Here is a 25797-nt window from a genome sequence, read left to right on the forward strand (position 1 = left end):
ACCACATCCACCCTCACCACATCCACCACCACCACATCCACCACATCCACCACCACCACATCCACCACCACCACATCCACCACCACCACATCCACCACCACCACATCCACCACCACCACATCCACCACCACATCCACCACCACATCCACCTCCACCACCACATTCTCCTCCACCACCACATCATCCAGCACCACATCATCCACCACCACATCATCCACCACCACATCATCAACCACCACATCATCCACCACCACATCATCCACCACATCCACCACCACCACATCCACAACCACCACATTCTCCACCACCACCACATTCTCCACCACCACCACCACATTCTCCACCACCACCACCACCACATTCTCCACCACCACCACCACATTCTCCACCACCACCACCACATTCTCCACCACCACCACATTCTCCACCACATTCTCCACCACCACCACATTCTCCACCACCACCACATTCTCCACCACCACCACATTCTCCACCACCACCACATCCACCACCACATCATCCACCACCACATCATCCACCACCACATCATCCACCACCACATCATCCACCACCACATCATCCACCACCACCACATCATCCACCACCACCACATCATCCACCACCACCACATCATCCACCACCACCACATCATCCACCACATCCACCACCACCACATCCACCACCACCACATCCACCACCACCACATCCACCACCACCACCACATCATCCACCACCACCACATCATCCACCACCACCACATCATCCACCACATCCACCACCACCACATCCACCACCACCACATCCACCACCACCACATCCACCACCACCACCACATCCACCACCACCACATCCACCACCACCACATCCACCACCACCACACCACATCCACCACCACCACATCCACCACCACCACCACCACCACATCCACCACCACCACATCCACCACCACCACATCCACCACCACCACATCCACCACATCCACCACCACCACATCCACCACCACCACATCCACCACCACCACATCCACCACCACCACCACATCCACCACCACCACATCCACCACCACCACATCCACCACCACCACATCCACCACCACCACATCCACCATCACCACATCTACCATCACCACATCTACCATCACCACATCCACCATCACCACATCCACCATCACCACATCCACCATCACCACATCCACCATCACCACATCCACCACCACCACATCCACCACCACATCCACCACCACCACATCCACCACCACCACATCCACCACCACCACATCCACCACCACATCCACCACCACATCATCCACCACCACATCATCCACCACCACATCATCCACCACCACATCATCCACCACATCCACCATCACATCCAACACATCCACCACCATCACAACCACCACATCTACCACCACCACATCCACCATCACTGCCACCACATCCACCGCCACCACATCCACCGCCACCACATCCACCACCACCACATCCACCACCACCACATCCACCACCACCACATCCACCACATCCACCACTTCCACCTCCTCCACCACCACCACATTCTCCACCACCACCTCCACATTCTCCACCACCACATTCTCCACCACCACATTCTTCACCACCACATTCTCCACCACCACATTCACCACCACCACATTCACCACCACCAAATCTACCACCACCACATCTACCACCACCACATCCACCACCACTGCCACCACCACCACTGCCACCACCACCACCACATCCACCACCACCACATCCACCACCACCACCACATCCACCACCACCACATCCACCACCACCACATCCACCACCACCACATCCACCACCACCACATCCACCACCACCACATCCTCCACCACCACATCCTCCACCACCACATCCTCCACCACCACATCATCCACCACCACCACATCCAGCACCACATCATCCACCACCACCATATCCACCACCACCACATCCACCACCACCACATCCTCCACCACATCCACCTCCACCACATCCACCACCACATCCACCATCACCACCACATCCACCATCACCACCACATCCACCATCACCACCACATCCACCATCACCACCACATCCACCATCACCACCACATCCACCATCACCACCACATCCACCATCACCACCACATCCACCATCACATTCACCACCACCACATCCACCACCACCACATCCACCACATCCACCACCACCACCACATCCACCACCACCACATCCACCACCACCACGGCATCCACCACATCCACCACATCATCCACCACCACATCCACCACCACATCCACCACCACATCCACCACCACATCATCCACCACCACCACATCATCCACCACCACATCCACCACCACATCCACCACCACATCATCCACCACATCATCCACCACCACCACATCATCCACCACCACAACCACCACGTCCACATCCACCACATCCACATCCACCACATCCACATCCACCACATCCACCACCACCACGGCATCCATCACATCCACCACATCCACCTCCACCACCACATCCACCACCACCACCACCACATCCACCACCACCACCACATCCACCACCACCACATCCACCACCACCACATCCACCACCACCACATCCACCACCACCACATCCACCACCACCACATCCACCACCACCACATCCACCACCACCACATCCACCACCACCACATCATCCACCACCACATCCTCCACCACCACATCCACCACATCCACATCCACCACATCCACCACCACCACGGCATCCATCACATTCACCACATCATCCACCACCACATCCACCACCACCACATCCACCACCACATCATCCACCACCACATCATCCACCACCACATCATCCACCACCGCATCATCCACCACCACATCATCCACCACCACATCTTCCACCACCACATCTTCCACCACCACATCATCCACCACCACATCATCCACCACATCATCCACCACCACCACATCATCCACCACCACAACCACCACGTCCACATCCACCACATCCACATCCACCACATCCACATCCACCACATCCACCACCACCACGGCATCCATCACATCCACCACATCCACCTCCACCACCACATCCACCACCACCACCACCACATCCACCACCACCACCACATCCACCACCACCACATCCACCACCACCACATCCACCACCACCACATCCACCACCACCACATCCACCACCACCACATCCACCACCACCACATCCACCACCACCACATCCACCACCACCACATCATCCACCACCACATCCTCCACCACCACATCCACCACATCCACATCCACCACATCCACCACCACCACGGCATCCATCACATTCACCACATCATCCACCACCACATCCACCACCACCACATCCACCACCACATCATCCACCACCACATCATCCACCACCACATCATCCACCACCGCATCATCCACCACCACATCATCCACCACCACATCTTCCACCACCACATCTTCCACCACCACATCCACCATCACCAGCACCACAACCACCACCACCACCTCCTCCACATCCACCTCCACATCCTCCACCACCACCACATTCTCCTCCACCACCACATTCTCCACCACCACCACATTCTCCACCACCACCACATTCTCCACCACCACCACCACATTCTCCACCACCACCACCACATTCTCCACCACCACCACCACATTCTCCACCACCACCACCACATTCTCCACCACCACCACCACATTCTCCACCACCACCACCACATTCTCCACCACCACCACCACATTCTCCACCACCACCACCACATTCTCCACCACCACCACCACATTCTCCACCACCACCACCACATTCTCCACCACCACCACCACATTCTCCACCACCACCACCACATTCTCCACCACCACCACCACATTCTCCACCACCACCACCACATTCTCCACCACCACCACCACATTCTCCACCACCACCACATTCTCCACCACCACCACATTCTCCACCACCACCACATTCTCCACCACCACCACATTCTCCACCACCACCACATTCTCCACCACCACCACATTATCCACCACCACCACATTATCCACCACCACATCATCCACCACCACATCATCCACCACCACATCATCCACCACCACATCATCCATCACCACATCATCCATCACCACATCCACCACCACCACATCCACCACCACCACATCCACCACCACATCATCCACCACCACATCATCCACCACCACATCCACCACCACCACATCCACCACCACATCATCCACCACCACATCATCCACCACATCCACCACATCCACCATCACCACATCCACCACCACCACATCCACCACCACCACATCCACTACCACCACATCCACTACCACCACATCCACCACCACATCATCATCATCCACCACCACCACATCATCCACCACCACCACATCATCCACCACCACCACATCATCATCATCATCATCATCATCCACCACCACCACATCATCATCATCCACCACCACCACATCATCATCATCATCATCCACCACCACATCCACCACCACCACATCCACCACCACCACGTGTGTGTGTGGCTCTGTGTGTGTGTGTGGGTGCATTTGGGTCTCGCATTTGCGAGAGATTAAGCTATTGGCATTGTAAATGACAATGCCATTCATTTTTCTGATTTCAAAACCAACACTTAAATAAAACATTTGTCATTTACAATGCCAATAGCTCTAACTTTTGCAAAGGCGAGACTATTGCATTGTAAATGCGTGTTGGCTTTTGTATTGCTGATCTCTTGGAGTAAATATCGGAAGTCTGTTTGTCTCGCCCAAGTTTAAGGTCGAAGGGATAATAGATGTCTAGTATATGTAGACAGCAGTATCATAATTGACCAGACTAAAAAAATTATAGTCTTGAAGAGTACAATACAATGATTAATCTGATCGGGAATATTTCAATAACTAGCATTCTTTTTGTTGTAATTCCAGGAGACATGAATAATTTTAGGGAACTCTATCACGCCACAAACTTCCTCATATCTCTATCATAGGATGCATTTGACTACATCTTCAAACGGGATATTGCACATTTCCGGATATTGGTATAAGATCTGCTTATTGAGTGATGATTTATTGAGGCTATACAAATATCCCTGTCGGTTCATTCATGCTACCGATTGAGAAGACTTGGCTATCTTTGCTGAAAAACCTGTTTTATTTTACGGTAGTGTGGCAACAAGAGTAACTTTATATAAAAGTTATGATGTTGTGTAACACTTAGCAGACATGTTTTTCATTATTCCAGGCGGTCAGACAGTCTCAGGTTTTTTTTATTTTTTATTTCAGACCCCATAAATTCAGCGGCTAGCAAACAGTGTACGTCATTTCCTTCAGGAATTTAAAAAGTGCACTGAAATCAAATTTCGAACACACTAATGTAATACTTCCATATAAATTAAGTCAAACGGTGTCCTAATTGATAACTTTTCAGAACAGAATTTGAATTACTTTAAACTTTGGTTAAGTCACACTGTATCAATAGTTTTATCAAAATGTATCACTATTGCATAAATCAAAGTATTTTATGGAGAGATGTTTAACTCCGACCCTCCAGCGGGTGCCTGGTGAGTTAACTTTTCTATCCCTTCCTTTTGTCTACTAACTTCCTTTCTTTTTCCCTCTTTTGCTCCCATTCTTCCTCTCCCTCCATCTTTTCTACGGGTGGTTGGGGTATTGGAGCAACAGAAGGGGTCACCTCCTGATTGCCCAGATAGCAGGGCTTGCGGCTTAATTAACTTCATCATTGAACCCTGCACATTTATCATACTCCATCGTCATTGCACCATGCACACAGGGTGGACTGGCATGTAGGGCAGTCAGGCAGGGCTGGGTGGGCTGGTCTGACAGATCAGTGTGTGGGACAGTTTTTTTTTTTAGCAGTTTATGGGCCTGTTTTATGGCCAGACTGGTTGTACTGTTGATTTTCCTGAATTTTACCACAAGCATTGCCTGCAGATAGCATAAATGCCTCTGATACCTTGTATGGATATTTTGCAAGTTCAAAACAAAACTTTCCTGATTTTCCAATGTGGGCCATTTTTTTATTTTATCTGGTTTGCTAATTGTCAACTTATATTTTGGTGCTGCGCTTTTTTTTTGTTTCAGTCCAATCCTGTTATCATACTCTGCAGTCTCTCGCCTAACGATGTCTAGTCACCATTACACTAAGTATGTCAGCATACTCCACCCAACATTTCTGTTTACACTGACACTTCCCTCGCCCCACCCACACTGATCACACATATGCATGTACTTTGACATCACTGCTCCTTTTGGCCACCATTTCCAACCCATATAACCTGAAAGTACTTCCTCTTTTCTCTACCATTTATGTTCTACCTCGCTACCCAACTCCCTCTAAATAGCCCTGTCTTACACCTTCAGAATAAGCACAGTAAGCAACAGTACAAACTTAAACTGCCCGTTTGACTCCACCAACTTAAGCCTGCTCACCAGGGCTGGACTGGGAACAGAAACCAGCCCTGGCAAACTGATCGGCCTGCGGTCCATGGGGAAGAGGGGGTACTGCGGCAGAGCTTTTTTCTAGGGCTGGTTTCGGCCGATTTTGTTACAGGGGGGCAGATATTGCCGGCCCCCGAAAACAAAAGCAGCTCCCCAGGAGTCCAAAACCGCCCCCCATCCTGGCGGCCCACCTGGGAAATGCCTGGTGCCCGCTACGGCCTGTCCTGCCCTGCTGCTCACAGATACGAAGCACTAATTTGCTTAGTCTTTCCATCGGGTTCATTAGTGACTCATGGGCCAGGCGTTTTGCATTGTGCACATGGGCCTTATCTCTACATACTTCCTCTTTTGGCTTTGTTCTTCCTTTAAAAGGCTTTATGACAACTATTTACATGAAACTTTTCGCAAATATTGTGAAGCTGAACTGCATTAACATGAAATGTTGTGCTATTTTAACATTTTGAACTGTATATAATGGCTTTCTTCTGGTTTATTTAATGTTACTCAGAACACTGGGTGAAAAACATCCTTGTTCTTCAAAGTTACACATCTAAAATCCTGTATGGTTTCTTGGTGCAAGGCTGATTTTACAACAGTTGCACAGAGCTGGTGGATGGTTTGTTATGCATCTTTGTAAATGATGGTAAATGCTCAAACTCAAATCTATATTTAAACTTGTGTTTGAAGACGGGTTGCCCAGCACTGGTGGATGCTTCCTGTAGTACATCTTTAGAAACACGTTGTTTTTTTATACTCTTATTTAAATGTACACCTAACCAGGATGCCTTTGGTTGTAAGGTACTGTTAAATAATTTCTGCTTAAATGTCTGTAGGACATGTTGAGAACAATTCTACCTAAATGTAATCCTAAGCTAGAAAGCCAGTGACTTTCTGCTGTAAATCCTATACGGTGATTCCTTATATTCATATCTAAATGTGCACCTGTGCCAGAAAGCCTTTGGTGGCATTCTGATCGAGAATGCTCCCATCGTGCATATCTGTAGAAATTGATGATTGATTATAAGGATACCTAATTGTAAACCTATGCAAGGGAAGCTTTTATTGGTACGTTGCTATTACATGCTTCTCTTTGTAGAATGTTGTAGGTCTGAGGTTTTTTATACTCCTGTCTAAATGTAAACTTCTCCCTAGGAAATACTGGCCAAGCGATGGACACAAAATTCTTTGATCTCTGGGGTGCAGGTAAGTTTCTTCTGTTCCCTTACGTTTACAGAAAATATATCTTTTTTGCTTCTTTATCATAAAATGTCCACTTTTTAAAAACTATTTGACTTTGTTAGAATGCCTAAGAACGTTTTACTGGTTAAGGCCACTCAATAAATGTATACTTTGAAAGTCACTTGCTTGGATGTGTATTTTTATACACTTGTGTGTATGTATATGTTATTTGTATCGCGTTAACCTAGGCAAAAGTCAGCAAAGTCCTGTACATGGTCAGAGACAAGCACACGAGCCTCTTACACTGTATCTCGAAAGATTCAACATGGGGCACCAAAAAGCTCACAAACTGAGTGCCTCACTGTCCCTTAGTTTCTCACATAGAGCGCTTCCACCATACAGCTTCATTAAATGCTCTCTGGTCGTGCTGGCCATTTCTGTCATCAACCATGCCATGTAACTTTGTGTACTGCTGAACAGACTTGAAACTGCCTACATCAAGCACATTCTAAAAACAAGCATGATCATTATCAAAGTTAATAGATTGTACCTTTGGCTTTGCCAAAGCTTTTTGCCAATGCTGAACAATAGTGCAAAAATAAGCTTGCTATCGGTGTATTTAAAAAAAAAAAATCTGTAACCTCCATGATAACATATGCAAACAAGTGACATTCCGTACCTGTTTTGGCTTTTGTCTCCAGTTTGATGTATGATTGTGTCAACACTCTTGCTTGCACAAACTTCATGACGCTATAGTCATTCTGGCTTTTCTTTACTTTTCTACCAAAAGATGGTGGACTCTTATCTTGGAGTTGTAAATATAAAAAATAATAAAATCAAAGGTGGGAGAGCGGAGCAGCTTCTTGCCAAATTGCAGCAGCCCCCAAAATCCCCCACCCCTTCCCTAACCCCTAAAAATATAATTTAAAAAAAAATACAGGATGGGCTCAGAGAGAAGGAGCAGGAAGGAGTGAGGGCGATTAACACCACTGAGGAGCTAGAGGGTGTGGTGCAGCGTCCAGAGCTACAGACTTGGGGGCTGTAGATCCAGGCTCGAGTCTTGTCTGCGCAACATCCTGTGATTCTGGCCAAGTCACTTCATCTCTCCGTGCCCATGGACAGCACCTGAATACCCTCACGGGTGATAAGCTGCGAGATATATATATATATATATATATATTTATTCAAGGGCTCTTGAAGCCCGAAACGCGTCGTTGTAGGCTGCGGGAGAAACGCAAATAAATATACATCTTGCCTGAACTGCTGTGGTGGCCTGAGTTCCTTCTTCGCCGAAGCACGGATGTGGTCAGAAGTGGTGGGAATTGTTTGGCATATATATACGTTACAAACTAGAGAATGGATAGAAAATGCAGGGAGCAAAGGGGGAGGTAGGACAGCTACACAGAATGCAGGGGTGAGTTTGTCAAGGGGGACTGGGAGAGAGAGCGCAAAAGACTCATGCACTGATGTGAAGTTTTAAAAGCGAGAGAAAAAGTAATCCCTTTAATTTAATGCGTGAAAGGATAAAGGTCCTGAAAGCAAGTGGATGGTAAATAAACTATGCTCCAGGGACAAACTCAAGAAGAGGAAGGAAAGCCATTGAATAAGAAGAAAGCCAACCACTGGTAAGCAGTGGGCAGGCTGTACGTTTTGGGTATGGTCCACAAAAGGTCTTTCCGCAACAGATGTCTAGGAGCTGTCTGTAAGAGAGGCCTAAAAACACCTGGCACTGAGGCAAGGACGTGGGTGGTGTGAGCCCAGTAGAAAAATTGGGCTGATGATGGCTAAAAAAAAAAAAGATTTATTGTCGCCTAACTGAAAATGCGTATTTAAAACTCAGTTTGGCTTTCTGCTTTCCGAATTCTAAGGCTTTATTCGAGGATTTGTCTCATAAAAGCACAAACATACATTTAAAATACATCATTAAACAATTATTTCCTCGTTAAATACAATAGTTTAAAAATGATTAAACAGACATACACAATTGGTTAAAAACAAATAGATATAAAACTTGGTACATATTTACACGGGTGCCAGTAGAGATGCTCCATTCAGTGTACTCTTGGGAACAGCCCTCCTTCTAATAGACCATGCCCAACCCAAATACTTAGCTGTTGCTAAAACTACAGGCATATGAGTGGAGGTACAGATGATTCATAAGGCCTCTACACCCCTAAATGTTCCTAGATTTTTACAGACAGGAACTAGTCAAACTTTCCTCGGGATGGCATAGGCTTTACAGGAGAATAAAAAGTGGCCTATACTTTCATTTGGTGCTCCACAGGCTGGACAATATAGAGTGGAGGAGCTCCTCCACCTACCTGTCAGTGATCTCAATGGAAGGGCACCTGATCTTAACTGGAAGAAAAGCTTCCTGTCCCCAGGGTTGGTTATGCTATCCCAGTAGGGTTCCAAAACTGGATACAGTTTAGCTTCCACAAAACGCCCCGTCATGGAATCAGATTTAGTTTTACTCCAAACCCTTGCAGCTACATGATCCCAGTACAGATCTTTAATCACTTTTTTTTGCTCGGAAAGAGCTCCCCAGTTGGGTTATCCCATATATTTGAGTGACCAAGATCACATAAGGAAGACCTAAGATTTTTTAGCCATTCTATCCTATGAAAGATATCAGCATTTATTATGGCTAAAAAACCCTCTGCGTAATGCAGGATCTCCGGGGTAGTCCAGAGCCGTCTCCAATAAAGAATCGGGCGCAACCTCACTAGATCACTAACTGCTCTCCTCCCCAGGTCAAGACCAAGGGGAATCAGTGGGGTGCTCTGCGGGAGTCCTGTAATTCCCCTAAAAAACCTGTTCTCAGAGGACTGCAAGGGGAGAAGTTTCCCAAAGCCCCACAGCTCTGCCCCATATAGAGCAGACCCTAGAGCCTTGGCCTCATACACTGCCAAGACGGGCTTTATTGGTTTGGACCTGGATTTTTTGTGCTCCACCCGAAGTGCCCCTGAGATTTGTTGGTGCCTCAAAACAGCCATTTCTAAATGCTGGGAGCATCTCGAATAGTTTGTTATCTGGATCCCAAGATAGGTGAATACGGTAACCACCTCTAACAAACTATTGTTCAAGAATATTTTCAGCCTGGGTCTACGTTTTGGTGCAAAGGCCATCAGCTTAGTCTTTCCCACATTAACTTCCAGGCCATGTTCCCCGCAAAAAGAACCAAAGATGTTCAGAGCTCGCTGCAGACCGCCTGGAGTTTTGGATAGAATTAGCGTATCGTCGGCGAACATCAGGATCGGAACCCTGATGCCCGCCAACGATGGCGCATCTACGCTGGCGTCCAACATTCGAGCCACAATCCCATTTATGAATAATGAGAAAAGCAGGGGAGCCATTGCGCACCCCTGGCGCACTCCACGTTCAACCGGGAAGTCATCAGAGGATTCACCATGCATGCCCCATTGGATTTTAGCGAAGTTGCATTTATGCAACCTCATAACCCCAGGGTAAGTAACTCAGCCGGGAGACCCATTTCACTCAAAACTGCCCAGAGCTTTCTCCTTGGGACCAGGTCGAAGGCAGCCCGCAGGTCGACAAAAGCAACATACAGACTGCCTTCGCCTAGCACCACTGTCCCCCACTGTAGCAGAGTAAAACGAAACACCTGGTCAACTGTACTAGTGGCCCGCCGAAAACCAGCCTGGTAAGGGGACAGGGCATTGTTCTCATCAACCCAGTCCATCAATTTATTAACCACCATCCTACCTACCACTTTTTGAACGGTGGCAATCAGGCTTATAGGCCTGTAGTTGGCTGGAAGAGACCGATCCCCTTTTTTGTATAAGGGTATAATGATAGCTCCCTTCCATAGTTCCGGGACGGCCGCTCCCTTCGCAATGGCGTTTCCCAAAAGGAATATATATCTAGCCCACCGCGCCTTATCATTAATGAAAACATCAGCTGGTACGCCATCTAAACCCGGGGCCCTTCCCCCTGGGACAGTGCTTAGAGCATCTTCGGCTTCCTTAAGAGTGAATAAATCCCCAGTGGAATATACAGCTAGAATTTCTTCCATGCCCTTATACTGTGCAGTCTCTGCCTATTGGGATTTAAAGTGATCTACCCAGGTACCCTCTGGGACATTGTTGCCCGGTTTGTCTGGAATTCCACCTCTTCCCCACTTAACAATGTTCCAGAATAACCTAGAATCCTTAGCCCCCGAGGCCTCCTTTTAGTTCGGCCCAATGCTGTTCGTCCCATTGTTTTTTAGCTAGGGATAGGCTGGCCTTATAATGCTTTCTGGCGCCACTAATCACTACCCCATCCCTACTCCGAATTGCTCTGCCCAAGCTTAGCCTAGCTTCCCTACACTGGTGATTATACCATTTAGCTAGTCTAGGTGGTTGTTTGCTATTTATCTTACAGGGCCTCAGGAAGTGCGGTTTTAGAAGGGAAAAGAGTTTATCATGAATATCGGATATTTCCTTTGACCCTGGAATTACTAAGGCTGCATCCTCCATAGCGGTGATTGCAATGTCCACCTCGGAGGTTATAAATGCCATGGATTCCGCATTCGCCAGTACACACGGCCATTTCAATCTGCGCATGTCATTAGTCATGTCAGGCAGCGGGGCATTCGTCGATTGAGAATTCCCTGTTATGACCGACCACCAGTTGTGGGCCACACAGAGAGGGTTGTGGTCACTCTCCAATCTACCCTTTACTTCCATGTCACATACTAGCTGCCACAGGTTCAGGCTACAAAGGACATAATCTATCCGACTTTGGCTGCGACCATTGTCAAATGTGCAGGCGCCTCCCCTGTCACTCTTCGTTCTCCCATTTAGGGCTCTTACCCCCTGTTCCAGGCAGATGGCATTCAATCGTATTATATCATTAGTCCACTGCCTAACCGGGGCCAGATCTAAAATTGGAACGCCCCATTGCGTGTCCTCCTCCCGCCCCAAAGAATCGTCAGATATCTAGGGGTTCAAAAGTCTGGTTTGGCTTTCTGCTTTCAAAAATGCCACACGGGTTGATATTTTAGTGTACAGAAAATAACATGTTTTTATTAGATATTATAGTTCTATTTATACAAAATAGGTGTGCTAACGGAATTTAGTTAAAGCGCCAGTTTAACTTGAGGCTTGCTTTTAAAAATCAGCAGTCAAACTTTAACATGTCTGAAAGTCTTTCTTCCGTTTCTGCAGTAAAATGTTGACTTCTAGCACAAAACACGATTCCCCTTGACGTTTTAGTTGTAGAAATTTTCTGTCGACTCTGTATTCATCATTAGGAGGGCGAAAGGCGACGTTGACCACGACCCTGTGGCTCTCGGGTTGCACAGGGATCTCGTGTCTGTCGCTAAACCCGCTAAGAGGATGTAGAGGTCACGTTTGGCCTCTGGCTGATGAGCGCTCCAAGGGAAATTCTACCGGAATCCACTTCATTAAAAAAAAACACATGAAATATTTGTGAAGGTCTGAATATGCATGTTTAGCGAGAAGTGATGTCGAGAGGATGTCTACAACATTGCTTACGTTTCCCTGTAAAAAAGGTATTGCAGCAGCTAACCCAATATTTATAAAGCAGCAATGGGGACTTTTTAATTTCTTAAAGGTTCTGAAAATAACTTTGATCTAAACACGAATGGAAAACGTGTGTTCACCCACTCATAGCCATTCCTGGCCAGATATGACCTGCATAGAAGTCCGATCTGGAATTGCAATGCAGTTGTTAGCTTTTTGTGGTCGTGCCTGCAAGATAAGAGACGCCTGCTAGATTATTGATTAAGAGGAAAGCCGATTTACTCCGTGAACAGACAGACAGGTTAATTTGTTCATGATCCTGACAAAAGGGTTCAGGTACCAGTAGCAACCCTCCGCCAAAATATTTCCGCAAAAACAGGACACCTTAGAATATAAAAAGTAGGCTGAGTATACTGCACAGCGGGATAACCTACATCATTCCCTTAACACCACCTACAGGTTTCTAATGTGTTCTGGGTCCGTGCGTGAGTGGTTCACCAGTCAAGGTTTTTGTGTTGTATTCTGGGTTTTGTAGTCCTCATTTTTTTAGTGGACTAAACTGGGCTACAAAGCCCAGCATGCAAACCACAATCCTGGACTCTGTGAGCTGCACATGCAAGGACCTGGGAAACTTGAGAGCTCTGCTCCTGTGCTATCCCGTCTCAAATCCAATTGAAAAAGGCACCTTCTCGGGTATAAGAATAACCTCCTAAAAGCAGTTATCACTGTAAAATCTTTATGAACACCTTTCATTATAGAACATCTTTAAGAAAAATAAGGAACCACAGCGGTTTCATTTTTAAAAATGTCCTTTTGAAGAACAACCTTGATGACCTCCAGCTCCCACGTGGCATTTGACAGGTACTCATTGTGCATCACTAAAGTCCCTAAGTGAGTACCTTGATCCTTCTGTGAAATCTGTCCATAAACGACTGGAGTGTACTTTGTGGATGTTCTAAAAAGTGCAGACTTGAAAACACTGAGTCTTGAAGCATCTTTCATCCATCTCCGTCCATCATAATACAAAGCTTAATGGTTCTTAGTTTATCAGCGTAGCAAGGATGAAAAGCTGAGCCAGCCCAACTAGGGTTCGAACACTTACTTTGTGGCTTTTACACTCATCTCTACAGAAGATTTAAAAGCCACTGAGCTATCTTGCCACCATTTGAATTTTGAAAAAAGAATAGACTGCCCTTTAGCCTCGACATACATTGGCTAAAATGAGAGTCCTGCCTCACACCGCCTTTCCCAGCAAATCCCAACCTTATAATTGCCAGTCAAGTATGAAAATGATAGTTAGCATCTGAATGCCATCCACACTATTCTTCCAAAATCCACTGGGTCAAGAGCACGGTCCCTTTTCCAAATTGAGAGAGACGCATGGTCATTGAAAAAAATATTCAAGACATTGGCATATTTTACCAATGTATTGTGAGTAAGAAGCCCTGATGAGAGCCCATTGAGATTCCGTGTGGCTCGAAACGCATCGGCAATCGCTATTAAGTTGGCAAAAGTGGATGTAAAAAGGATTGATTCAGGAGAATCATTTGGACTGAATTATAAGAATGCTTAATGAAATTTGATAGTGTCATTTTGGAGTACATATGGCACATTGGTTATTGTGATGTATTTATGTTGATGTGAAATAACGTCAAATTGGTGTTTGTCAAAAAGTATTGGTATTGTATTTTGTGATAAATGTTAAGTAAATTGTCGTATATGTTACTGTTTGTGTTCCAAGAAAAGGATATAGGGTCCTTTCACCAAAAAAAAAAAGTTGATAAAAATAGGGTGAATAAATAACCCAATCACTAAAAGAATATAGCGTGTTTGTCAATAAAAAAAATTATAATCAATTAGGATACCAGGTTTTCCCCTTGTTATACTTATAAATTGGCGCTACCTGGGTCCTGTCCAATGGGCCTGACCCCTTTGTGTATTTATCTATGGTATTGAAGCACTTGCCAACTATGCTGTATTTTGGTACTTTGTGTGTTGAGTTTATAGTGCTTACTACCTCATGGCGGGACATTGAAGGTCTTTGTGGCGAGTAACGCACTACTGTGAATCCCAGGGTTAGTGATTAATTCTATGCTTAATGTTAATTTTTAGGTCCTACCTGAGACAGGGAATGGGCGGTTGCTTGCAACGGTCTATTGTTTAAGGGGGAGAAAAAAAATATAGACAGGACTTAGAGCCCGCCCATTACTTGCCATTGGTTGTCTTCATCGTCACTCGTTTCCTTTATTACATTGGTCAGCAGCAGCTGGTTCAATTTTGCGGGTTTAGCTACAGACAGCTATAGAGGATTTTGGATTCACCTTCTTAGATGCAATATATCTATCCAATAAATGTACTAGTATGCAAGTTCACCAAAGGCTAAGCGGAAGCAAAACTCTTTGAAGCCCGAAACTGACTTTTCCAGCGGGCCTGAGAATGTTATTATTTGTGGTCAACATGACAAAGAACTTCAGTAGAGTAAAACCATACAACATTTGGTGCCTAGTTGGAGTGTAAGTATACACTTTATTCAGCAGTGTTTTTTCCTGTTGTGTCTGATAAGCATGTTGGCAACTCGATGCGGTGGCCGATTTGCGTTAGCACACTCAGCAAGCCCTTGTTAGACGATTAAAGCTGCAGTATTATAAGACGCTTGTACGGTGTTTTCTTCATTGCCTGAAACTCAATAAAACAAAGTTAACACAAAGCTGCACTCTTTGAGTGGTTTAATTGGCTGGCACAATATAGCAGGACTTCTGTCCTCTTTGTATATGTTCACAAAAGGTGGAGTGAGCCCTCTCCCTGGAGCACACAGTTAGCCCAGTTACAATGTGGTAAATGCAGTGCATGATAACACTCACTTCAGTTGAAAGTCTGTAGTATTCACCATTGTTAGTGCAGCCACTGCTGTGTATGTCTAGACACACGTTTCAGGATTGCTGCCTTTCTTCAGTAGAGAATAACAAATACAATTTGGGGGTGCTGGCAATGATTCGAACAGTCGTCTTTTCACTTTGTGTCTGAAACTGGGTAGTTTATGGACAGCGGAGAGCAGTGCCACTCTAGAGTCGCTTTGTGTGATAATAAGGAGGCTGTCGGGAGTAGGTCAGCTTTGGCTGGGAAAAACACTGTCTAACAAGCACTGGCAAAGCCAATATGTCTCGCTTATGCAAGAGTTATTGGCTTTGCCAATATATTTTAGCAGTGTCATACACCAGCGTGGCTGCTGTTCATCATGGCTAAAGGTTAGTGGGGTAAAGTGGAGTGGAGTAGAGTAGAGTGGAGTGTTGTGGCGTAGAGTGGTGTTGAGTAGAGTGTCATGGAGGGGGTTGAATGTTGTAGAATGGCAGGGCATATAGTGGAGTAGAGTTGAGTAGTGTGGAGTGGCATAGAATGTGCAATGATCTCAAGCAGAGTGGAGTGGCATAAAGGAAGTTGTATAGAGTGGCATAGAGGGAAGTAGATTGTCATAGAGTGGATTAGCATAGAAAACAGTAGTTAAGGAGATTGGAATGGCATAGAGTGGAGGTGAGTGGCATAGAGTAGAGTGTTGTAGTGGAGTGGAGTAGAGTGGAGCAGTGTGTTGTAGCATAGAGTGGAGTAAAGTGGCATAGAGAGTTGCTTAGAATGTCGTAGAGTGGAGTAAAGTGTTGTGGAGGAGCAGAGAGTGGAGTAGAGCGTCATAGGATGGAGTGTTGTAGAGCGGAGTGTCGCAGAGTGGCCTAGAATGAAATGACCTAAAGTTTGCGGTGTAGAGTAAATTGGCATAGAGTGCATTGGTTTTTAATAAAGTGGTGTAGAGTGCAGTGGCACAGAGTAGAGTTGTGCAGACTAGAGTGCTGTGGTGCAGGGTAGAGTGCAGAGGTGTAGAGTGCAGTGGTCTAGAGTAGAGTGGTTTAGAGTGCAGTGGCATGGAGTTCAGTGGTGCAGAATAGATTAGAATGGTGAAGAGTGTAGGAGAGTGGCATAGAGTGCACTGGCGTAAAGTGGTGTAGAGAGCAATAGCGTATAGTACAGTGGTGATGAGTAGAATAGCGTGGCATAGAGTGCAGTGAAATAAAGCGCAATGGTATAGAGTGGCGAAGCGTACAGCAGTGTAGAGTGGTGTTGAGTTTATGTTATGTTATGTTATTTATTACTTATTAAGCGCGCGTACGCCCAAGAGCTTCTTGGCGCTGAGGAGAGAATCAAAACATAACAAAGCATAAAAGAAAATCGCTATTTCAAATAGGCCTGTGTAAAAAGGAAAGTTTTAAGTGCCTTTCTAAAGGCGAGAAGATCCCTGCTATGTCGCAGAGTCAAAGGAAGGGAGTTCCACAAGGAAGCGGCTAAAAAATGAAAACTGCTACCTCCCTGTCGTTTCTTTTTAAAACGGGGGACCGCAAGTAGGTCTTTGTGAGCTGATCTCAAACTTCGTGAGGGACTATATCTCCCTATCAGTTGTCTGATAAACATTGGGCCCTTGCCCTCCAAGGCCTTGAAAACAATGCAGCCTACCTTGAATGTGGCTCTCTGTGCCACGGGCAACCAGTGCAAGTTCTCAAGTCCAGATCGAATTGATTCCCATTTAGGTACCTTGCAGATTAGTCTGGCAGCTTGATTCTGCAGGTATTGCAATCTTCTGAGTTGACCAATGGGTGTGCCCAGATAGAGGCCATTTGAGAAATCAATATGAGAGAGAACTAAAGCACTGACTACCTGAATTAAAGCCAAGTCAGTGAGGAGGTGTGCTATCTTCCTAATCTTCCTCAGTTGGAAAAAGCCAGAGGAAACCACCGTTCCAATATGAGATTTCAGGGTAAGGTCCTCGTTGAGTCACTCCCAGGCTTTTTACTGTTTGGGATTTTTTTGGAGGGGAACCCATGTCAGGCGGCCAGAAGCGTGGGCTCCAACTGATCTCGCTCTTCCCAGGCAGGATCAGTTCGGTTTTCCCTGGGTTTAATTTGAGATGATTTAGAGACATCCACCTTTGAATAAGAGACATGGTTGCCTGAAAATCCTCGGCCGCATTTAATGAGTTTAATACAAAACCAACTGCAGGTCGTCTGCATAGTTATATACAGTAACCTTGTGCTCTCTTAGGGAGAACAGAAGAGGCCGCATATATAAATTAAATAATAAAGGGGATAGGGAAGATCCTTGAGGAACCCCACACAGGGAACTGTTTTTTGGGGCTGTGAAAGATCCCAGCCGAACAGACTGGGTACGTTCTGATATAAAGGACTTGAGCCAGGCCAAGGCCGAGTCTCTGAGACCGGCCTGTTCGACACGGTTGACCAGAATGGTATAGTCAACCGTGTCGAATGCGGCAGACAGATCCAGAAGCACCAAGGCCTGGTGCAAGTCCCTGTCAGCATTAGACCTTAGAGTATTCTGAACGGCCAGTATGACTGCCTCGGTGGAATGGCCAGGCCGAAAGCCTGCCTGGTTAGGTTGTAAGTAACCGGAGTCTTCCACAAAATTTGAAAGGCTGTTGGTGACACGAGCCTCCAATATCTTAGATAAGTAGGGCAGAAGTGATATTGGCCGATAGTTAGAAAGGTCTAAAGAGTCAATACCTGATTTCTTTTTTAAGGGAATCAGTAAGGCCTGTTTGAAACTGTTAGGGACTATCCCCGACATAAGGGAACTGTTAAGCAGAGGGATCATGCTATCTGGGATTGCCCGACCGATTTCTCTCATTATTTGGGGGGGGCAGACATCCTCAGGAGATCCTGATTTAACTCTAATGAGTAAGTCTAAAAAAGTTTTGTCATCAATTAAGGAAAAGGAATGCAATGTTGAAGGATTAAAAAAGATATCCTCCATAGGGGCACAAACTGGAAGTTTGGATAAGTTGTCCTTAATCAATAATATCTTATCACTAAAAAAGTCATTAAGCGAGTTGCAGAGTATTTGTGAGGGGACTACCGGAGGAGAGGTTCTATCATCATTACACAGCTCAGTCACAACCCTGAAGATTTCTTTCGACTTATTAGTCGCATTTAAAATTTTTGTAGAAAAATAATCAGTCTTGTGAGTATGTAGTGTTTTTTGATAGGCTTTCCTAATTGAGCAATATGCAATCCTTGCTTGGGGGCAGTAATTAATTCGCCAAATTCTCTCCTGCTGCCTCACTTCTACTTTTAATTTCTTTAACTCCGGCGTGAACCATTTGTGTGCGTCCACGCCATGTGAGTTGCAGAAGCGAGTAAGAGGAGCATAAATGTTGATGGCCGACGTTAGCCATTCTTTAAGCCTGCAGTCGGCTGTCTCCACATCAGAACTCTGTACAGGCAGAGTAGTCTTTAAGAAATTTAAAAAAGCTGACATGTCCATAGAGGACCATTTTCGAATCGAGTTAGTAGCTTGCAGCTTAAATTGGGGGGTTTTATCAACACAAAAGGAGAAACTAATACTGAAATGGTCAGACCAGCTACAGGGTTTAATGTCAATGGAGTGTACAGGTAGATTCAGAGACCAGATTTGGTCAAGACTATGGCCCTTCTGGTGAGTTTTAGTATCAATATATTGTATTAAGTTGATGTCATTCAGAAGGTCCTTCATCTCAGCTGCTTGTGGGTCTAATGCTGTATTATCAAACCAGAGATTCAGGTCCCCTATCAGAAGTAGTTTGGAATTGTTTGTGGCAAGCGTAGCCAGTTGCTCTGCAAGGGTGGAAGGGAAAGTGGTCATGGTTTGAGGTGGGCGATATAATAAGACCACAGCGAGTGTCCCATTAGCAGTGTCTAATTTAGCAACTATGTTCTCTACATTGGGTAGGTGTAGAGAGGGAAGTTGTCTAAGTTGGTATTTCTTATTGACAATGATGGCTACTCCACCCCCAGCTTTACCTGCCGGACGGGTTTCTGAGATGATATAATAGTCCGCAGGCAAAGCAACTAAGATGTCTGGTAGGGAGTCCGGAGTGAGCCATGTCTCAGTTAGTAGCAGCAGATCTGGTTTTATATCAGAAAGCAGCAGGAAAATGTCCATCTGGTGTCTGATCATAGAGCGGGTATTTAAATAAATACACTTAAAATTGCAAGTTATACTTGGCGTGGTTTCCAGAACCGCGTATTTAGGGGCAGATTCAGCAACTAAATTGGCAGGATTGCTGATGCCAAGACGAGATATTCGTTTCGTCGTGTTCAGAGGTACGGGGGGGGACACATCATTGAGATAGGTCTTAACGCTTGTAATTCAGCGGATGTGTAAGTGTAGGAACCGATAGAATCCTTGGCCCCTAACCCCGGACGAGCGCAGACGAGCTTGACTCTAGCGCGACTCCGGCGCGCCTCCGGCGCGCCCGCTGCGCTCCCTCCAACACATCACGTTTTATGTGAGGGAGCCTCGAGCGACTGGACCGCTGCCACAGGTCCCAGTGCTCTCTGACTCCTCCCAATATGGCGCCCGTTCCCACCACCAGGCCGGCACTAGGAGCCGCGGTAGGTGAGCCGCCCTCCACTCAATCGGCAGCAAGCCGCGATGGAACGAGGCAGAGGGGCCGCTGGCAGAGGTAAAAATGCAAGTGACAGGTGGCGCTAGTAATCAGTCGCCCTGCACGCGTTACAATATAAAAGCGCTCGCCAGCGTCTTTACATGCAATAGATGTTAAATTACCGCTTTGCTCACAGTAATTATTATAACAACTATATTACAAAAGTAATGCAAATAATAAATTTAAAAAGGCGATTTAGTCAGGTCTGCATTATACAGTGTCTCTCCTCAAATGGCGCCGGGCTGCTACCACCAACCCGGAATCCACGAATGACAGAGGACTCCCTATCGTTTTATGTGAGGGAGCCTCGAGCGACTGGACGGCTGCCACAGGTCCCAGTGCTCTCTGACTCCTCCCAATATGGCGCCCGTTCCCACCACCAGGCCGGCACTAGGAGCCGCGGTAGGTGAGCCGCCCTCCACTCAATCGGCAGCAAGCCGTGATGGAACGAGGCAGAGGGGCCGCTGGCAAAGGTAAAAATGCAAGTGACAGGTGGCGCTAGTAATCAGTCGCCCTTCACGCGTTACAATATAAAAGCGCTCGCCAGCGTCTTTACATGCAATAGATGTTAAATTACCGCTTTGCTCACAGTAATTATTAAAACAACTATATTACAAAAGTAATGCAAATAATAAATTTAAAAAGGCGATTTAGTCAGGTCTGCATTATACAGTGTCTCTCCTCAAATGGCGCCGGGCTGCTACCACCAACCCGGAATCCACCGGGTGGTGAAGAGTGCAGTCTTGACGAGTAGTGTTGCAGTAGAATAGTGGTGTAGCGTGCAGTGGTGCGGAGTAGTTGTCATAGAGTGCATTGGTTTTAAGTAAAGTAGTGTTGAGTGCATTGGCGTGGAGGGCACATATGTAGAGTAGATTGGAGCAGAGTAGAGTGCCGTGTCATGAAGTGTGGTAGAGTACAGTGGTGTAGAGTAGATTGTTTAAGCGCAGAGTGGAGTGGTGCAGGGTAGAGTGCAGTGGCATAGAGTAGTAGCGTAGAGTGGAACAGAGTGCAGTGGCACAGAGTAGATTGTTTCAGAGTAGAGGGAGGGTACAAGGTAGAGTACATTCAATCAATCAATCATTTGTAGAGCTCACTACTCACCTGTGAGGGTCTCAAGGCGCTGAGGTGGGGGTGTTGCTACTGTTAAACAGCCAGGTCTTGAGAAGTCTCCTGAAGGTCAGCAGGTCCTGGGTCTGTCGCAGGTGGATGGGGAGTGTGTTCCATGTCTTGGCGGCGAGTTGGGAGAATGATCTGCCGCCGGTGGTCGTTCTGTGGATGCGTGGAACGGTGGCGAGGGCGAGGTCAGCGGAGCGAAGCTGGCGGTTCGGGGTGTAAAAGGTGAGTTGTTTGTTGAGGTATATTGGTCCGGCGTTGTGGAGTGTTTTGTGAGCGTGGGTGAGGATCTTGAAGGGGATCCTCTTGGTGAAGGGGAGCCAGTGCAGGTCTCTCAGGTGGGCTATGATGTGGCTGTGGCGGGGGATGTCGAGGATGAGGCGTGCAGAGACATTCTGTATGCGTTGTAGTCTTTTCTGGAGTTTGGCCGTGGTTCCCGCGTAGAGGGCGTTGCCGCAGTCCAGTCTGCTGCTGACGAGGGCCTGGGTGACCATCCTTCTGGTTCCGGTGGAGAGCCATCTGTATATCTTGCGAAGCATGCGGAAGGTGTTGAAGCAGGAGTAGGAGACAGCATTGACTTGCTGGTTCATTGATAGTGATGAGTCCCGGATGAACCCCAGGTTGCGTGCAATGTCGGTGGGTATCGGCGCAGCTCCCAGCGTGGCGGGACACCAGGAGTCGTCCCAGGCGGAGGGGCTGGAGCGGAGGATGAGGACCTCTGTCTTGTCAGAGTTCAGTTTCAGGCGACTGTTCTTTATCCATTCGGTGACGGCCTTCATTCCTTCGTGGAGGTTGGTTTTGGCGGTGGCGGGGTCCTTGGTGAGGGAGAGGATCAGATGGGTGCCGTCGGCGTATGAGATGATGTTGAGGTCGTGCAATCGGACGATGTTAGCCAGCGGTGCCATGTAGATGTTGAAATGGGTCGGGCTGAGGGATGATCCTTGAGGTACGCCGCAGGTGATCTTGATGGCTTTGGATCGGAATGGAGGTAGGCGGACTCTCTGGATTGTGCCAGTGAGGAAGGAGGTGATCCAGTCCAGGGCTTTGTCGCGGATCCCTGCGTCGTGTGCGTAGGGTGTAGTGGCAGACGGTGTTGATGGCAGCGAGAGGACCAGGAGGATGAGGGCCGCAGTTTGCCCTTGTCCAGCAGGGTCCTGATGACGGTGGTGGCGATGAGGGCGGTTTCGGTGCTGTGGTTGCTGCAGAATCCAGATTGGGACGAGTCCAGGGTGGTGGTCTCCTTGACGAAGCGGGTCAGTTGCCTGTTGACCATCTTCTCAATAACTTTCGCCGGGAATAGGAGCAAGGAAATGGGCTGGAAGTTCTTGAGGTCGCCTTGGGTTTCTTGAGTAGGGCGTTGATCTTGGTGTGCTTCCAGCTCTCCGGGAAGGTGGCATTCTCGAAGGAGCTGTTGGGGATCATCCGGAGTTGGGGTGCCATGATGGAGCTCGCTTTGTTGAAGATGTGGTGAGTGCAGGGGTCGGATGGTGAGACAGAGTGGATGGTGTTCATGATTTTGATGGTTTCGTCGCCGTGGGTCCAGGAGAGCAGGAGGCCGGTGTGGCTGGGGGGCGGTGAGTCTGAGGTTTCAGCAGCTGACGAGGGAGTCTGGGTGTTGAAGCTGTTGTGGATGTCTGCGATCTTGCGGTGAAAGAAGGTGGCTAGGGAGTTGCAGAGGTCTTGCGACGGCGGGATGTCTTTAGAGCTGGAGCTGGGGTTGGAGAGTTCCTTCATGATGTTGAAGAGGTCTTTGATTTTGTGAGCATTGTTGTTTATGCGTTCCTTGAAGGATGTCCTTTTGGCGGTTCGAATGAGTTGGTGGTGCTTGCGGCTGGCGTTCTTGAGGGCTGCGTGGTTGTCCGGTGTGTGTTCGTGGCGCCACTTCTTCTTGAGTCTTCGGCAAGTCTGCTTGGATGCCTGGAAGTCGGCGGTGAACCAGATGGCCTTTCTGTCGGTGCATCTGTTTGAGGGTTTCTTGATCGGGGCGAGAGTGTTGGCGTAGTGTAGTGGGCTAGAGTACATTGGCATTGAGCTGAGCTGAGTAGAGTAGAGAGGCATAGAGGCATAGAGTGAAGTAGAGTGGAGTGGTGCATAGTAGTGTGCTTTGACGCAGTGTGGAGTGGTGTAGAATGGAGCAGTGTGGTGCAGTGGAGTGGGGTAAAGTGAGGCATGCATGGTGTGGTAGTACACTGCCATTAGTGCCAACACATCCTCAATTGAAATGACCATTACATTTGACCAGACGTACAGTTTTAGTGCTAAAGGAATACAGCACACAAACGATAATGTGTAGAAATGTCACCTAGTGTATTGATTTGATCGTATTAAAATGTGTTTCCACCACAGACTTACCAAAATATGTTCTTCATTTGTTCTTTTCTAATTCTGATATATTCTGAAATATTGGCACAGTTTATGCAAAGACATAGAAAAAAAATAAGATTGTACAGCCTTCCTTAAGCACACAGTAGCCAGCATGATTGTCAAATAATTCCTCTCACTTTGAAGTCAGAGAAAGGAAAGTAAACATCAAGTTCACTGGAAGACAGATTATAACATTTGCCTCTGTCTTTGAATGCACAGCAAATGTGACAAAATAAGAACAAGATTTAAAGGCATGTTTACAGAAATCCAGTACTGGTGGAAGAATACAGTAGATAGGCTCTGAGCAACGCAAGGGACAAACTCAAGTTGGACAACCTAAAACATCTAGAGCCAGCAAATAAAAAGCAAGCAAATGTGAGTTAGAAACTGCATAGTTGATGGTAAGCAATAGGTGGAATTCATTCCCAGGGAAACATTCAGATTGTCCCCGAGATGCCTTTAGCAAACCAGACAGCTATGCTATCTATTAGACTTCGACCTAAAAAAGAATGGGCATGTTATATCTCATTATTGAAGCTGGCCAGAGGTTAAGTTCACCAAGGATGTGATCAAGTTTCTACAGGAGCTATGGAAAAGTGAGGGATTAACGAATACCATTGTAACAACCACTAAGCACAATTTGTAACTCAAGTTATGAAGATTTTTTTTTTTTTTAAAGTGTGAATGTGGTTGAGCAAATTAGATCGTCTCTTTACTGTCCCCAAATCAATGGTCTTGTTGAGAGGTGTAACAGGACTTTCAAGGAAGAGTTGCATTTGGCTTTGTGTCAAGGTAGTTAGCGGATGAAGCGACAATCAAGTTGGTGGGGTTGTGTTGCATGACGCCTACCAGTGTTACTGGTAAAACACCTTTGGAAGTCATGAGAGGAAGGAAGCCTAAAGTGATATTATCCAAGGTGGTGGAAAGGAGAAATTTAGGTGAACATTTTCTTTAAAGTATCAGGGGGCTTGCATTGAAAAATTAAGTGTGGGTGATTGGATGCATGTAAGAAAGAGACAGAAGGGTAACGAAGGACTAAGTTATCCAAACCACTCCAAGTGAGGTAAGTGAATCCTTACACTTTGTTTATGAGTGAAAGGAATATTGGTATTATAAAAAAAAAGTGGTGAAATTACCAGCACAAATCTTCAAAGGTGTGAAGAGTCGCTGTGACGACAAGTCTCGTGAAGCATCATTTCCGGAGTATTTGAGTCTGTGTGGAAGAAAAAACACAAGCATTTGCAATGCAATAGGTCTCGCATTAATTAAGTTTGAGCTATTGGCATTGCTAAATATTGCAACACCAATTGCAACAAAGGTCTATAAATTGTAGGCCCAAAAAATGTGTATTCTTTTTTGTAGCAATGGTGGCATGCTGCGCTTTAGATGAATATGTTTAAAAGTAAAGTGTGCCATACTGCGATTGCTACAATAGTTAATTGTGGATGCGTTAACAATTGATGTGTGCACTGATGGATGGTGGTGTGTGTGCCTGTAGAAATTGTGCACTGATGGCTGGTAGAAGTGTGCACTGCCGGCTGGTGGTGTGTGTGCCTGGTGGAAGCCTGCACTGATGACTGGTGGTATGTGTGTCTGGTGGAAGCGTGCAATGACGGCTGGTGATGTGTGTGCCTGGTGGATGTGTGCACTGCCACCTGGTGGTGTGTGTGCCTGGTGGAAGCGTGCAC

At 46.8% G+C, this 25797-nt stretch overlaps 1 protein-coding gene across 2 annotated transcripts in view; it reads left to right on the plus strand.

Moving 5' to 3' along the window:
* FAM3C (FAM3 metabolism regulating signaling molecule C) overlaps positions 1 to 25797 on the plus strand; it is a 429441-nt gene that overhangs the window by 277019 nt on the left and 126625 nt on the right. For both annotated transcript variants that reach the window (XM_078680653.1, XM_078680664.1), the window contains exon 7: positions 7637 to 7687. In XM_078680653.1, the coding sequence (XP_078536779.1) occupies positions 7637 to 7687 (51 nt within the window). The remainder of the gene's footprint in view (positions 1 to 7636; positions 7688 to 25797) is intronic.

The sequence above is a fragment of the Lissotriton helveticus genome, chromosome 1_1 (assembly GCF_964261635.1).
Source record: "Lissotriton helveticus chromosome 1_1, aLisHel1.1, whole genome shotgun sequence".
NCBI classification, from domain to species: domain Eukaryota; kingdom Metazoa; phylum Chordata; class Amphibia; order Caudata; family Salamandridae; genus Lissotriton; species Lissotriton helveticus.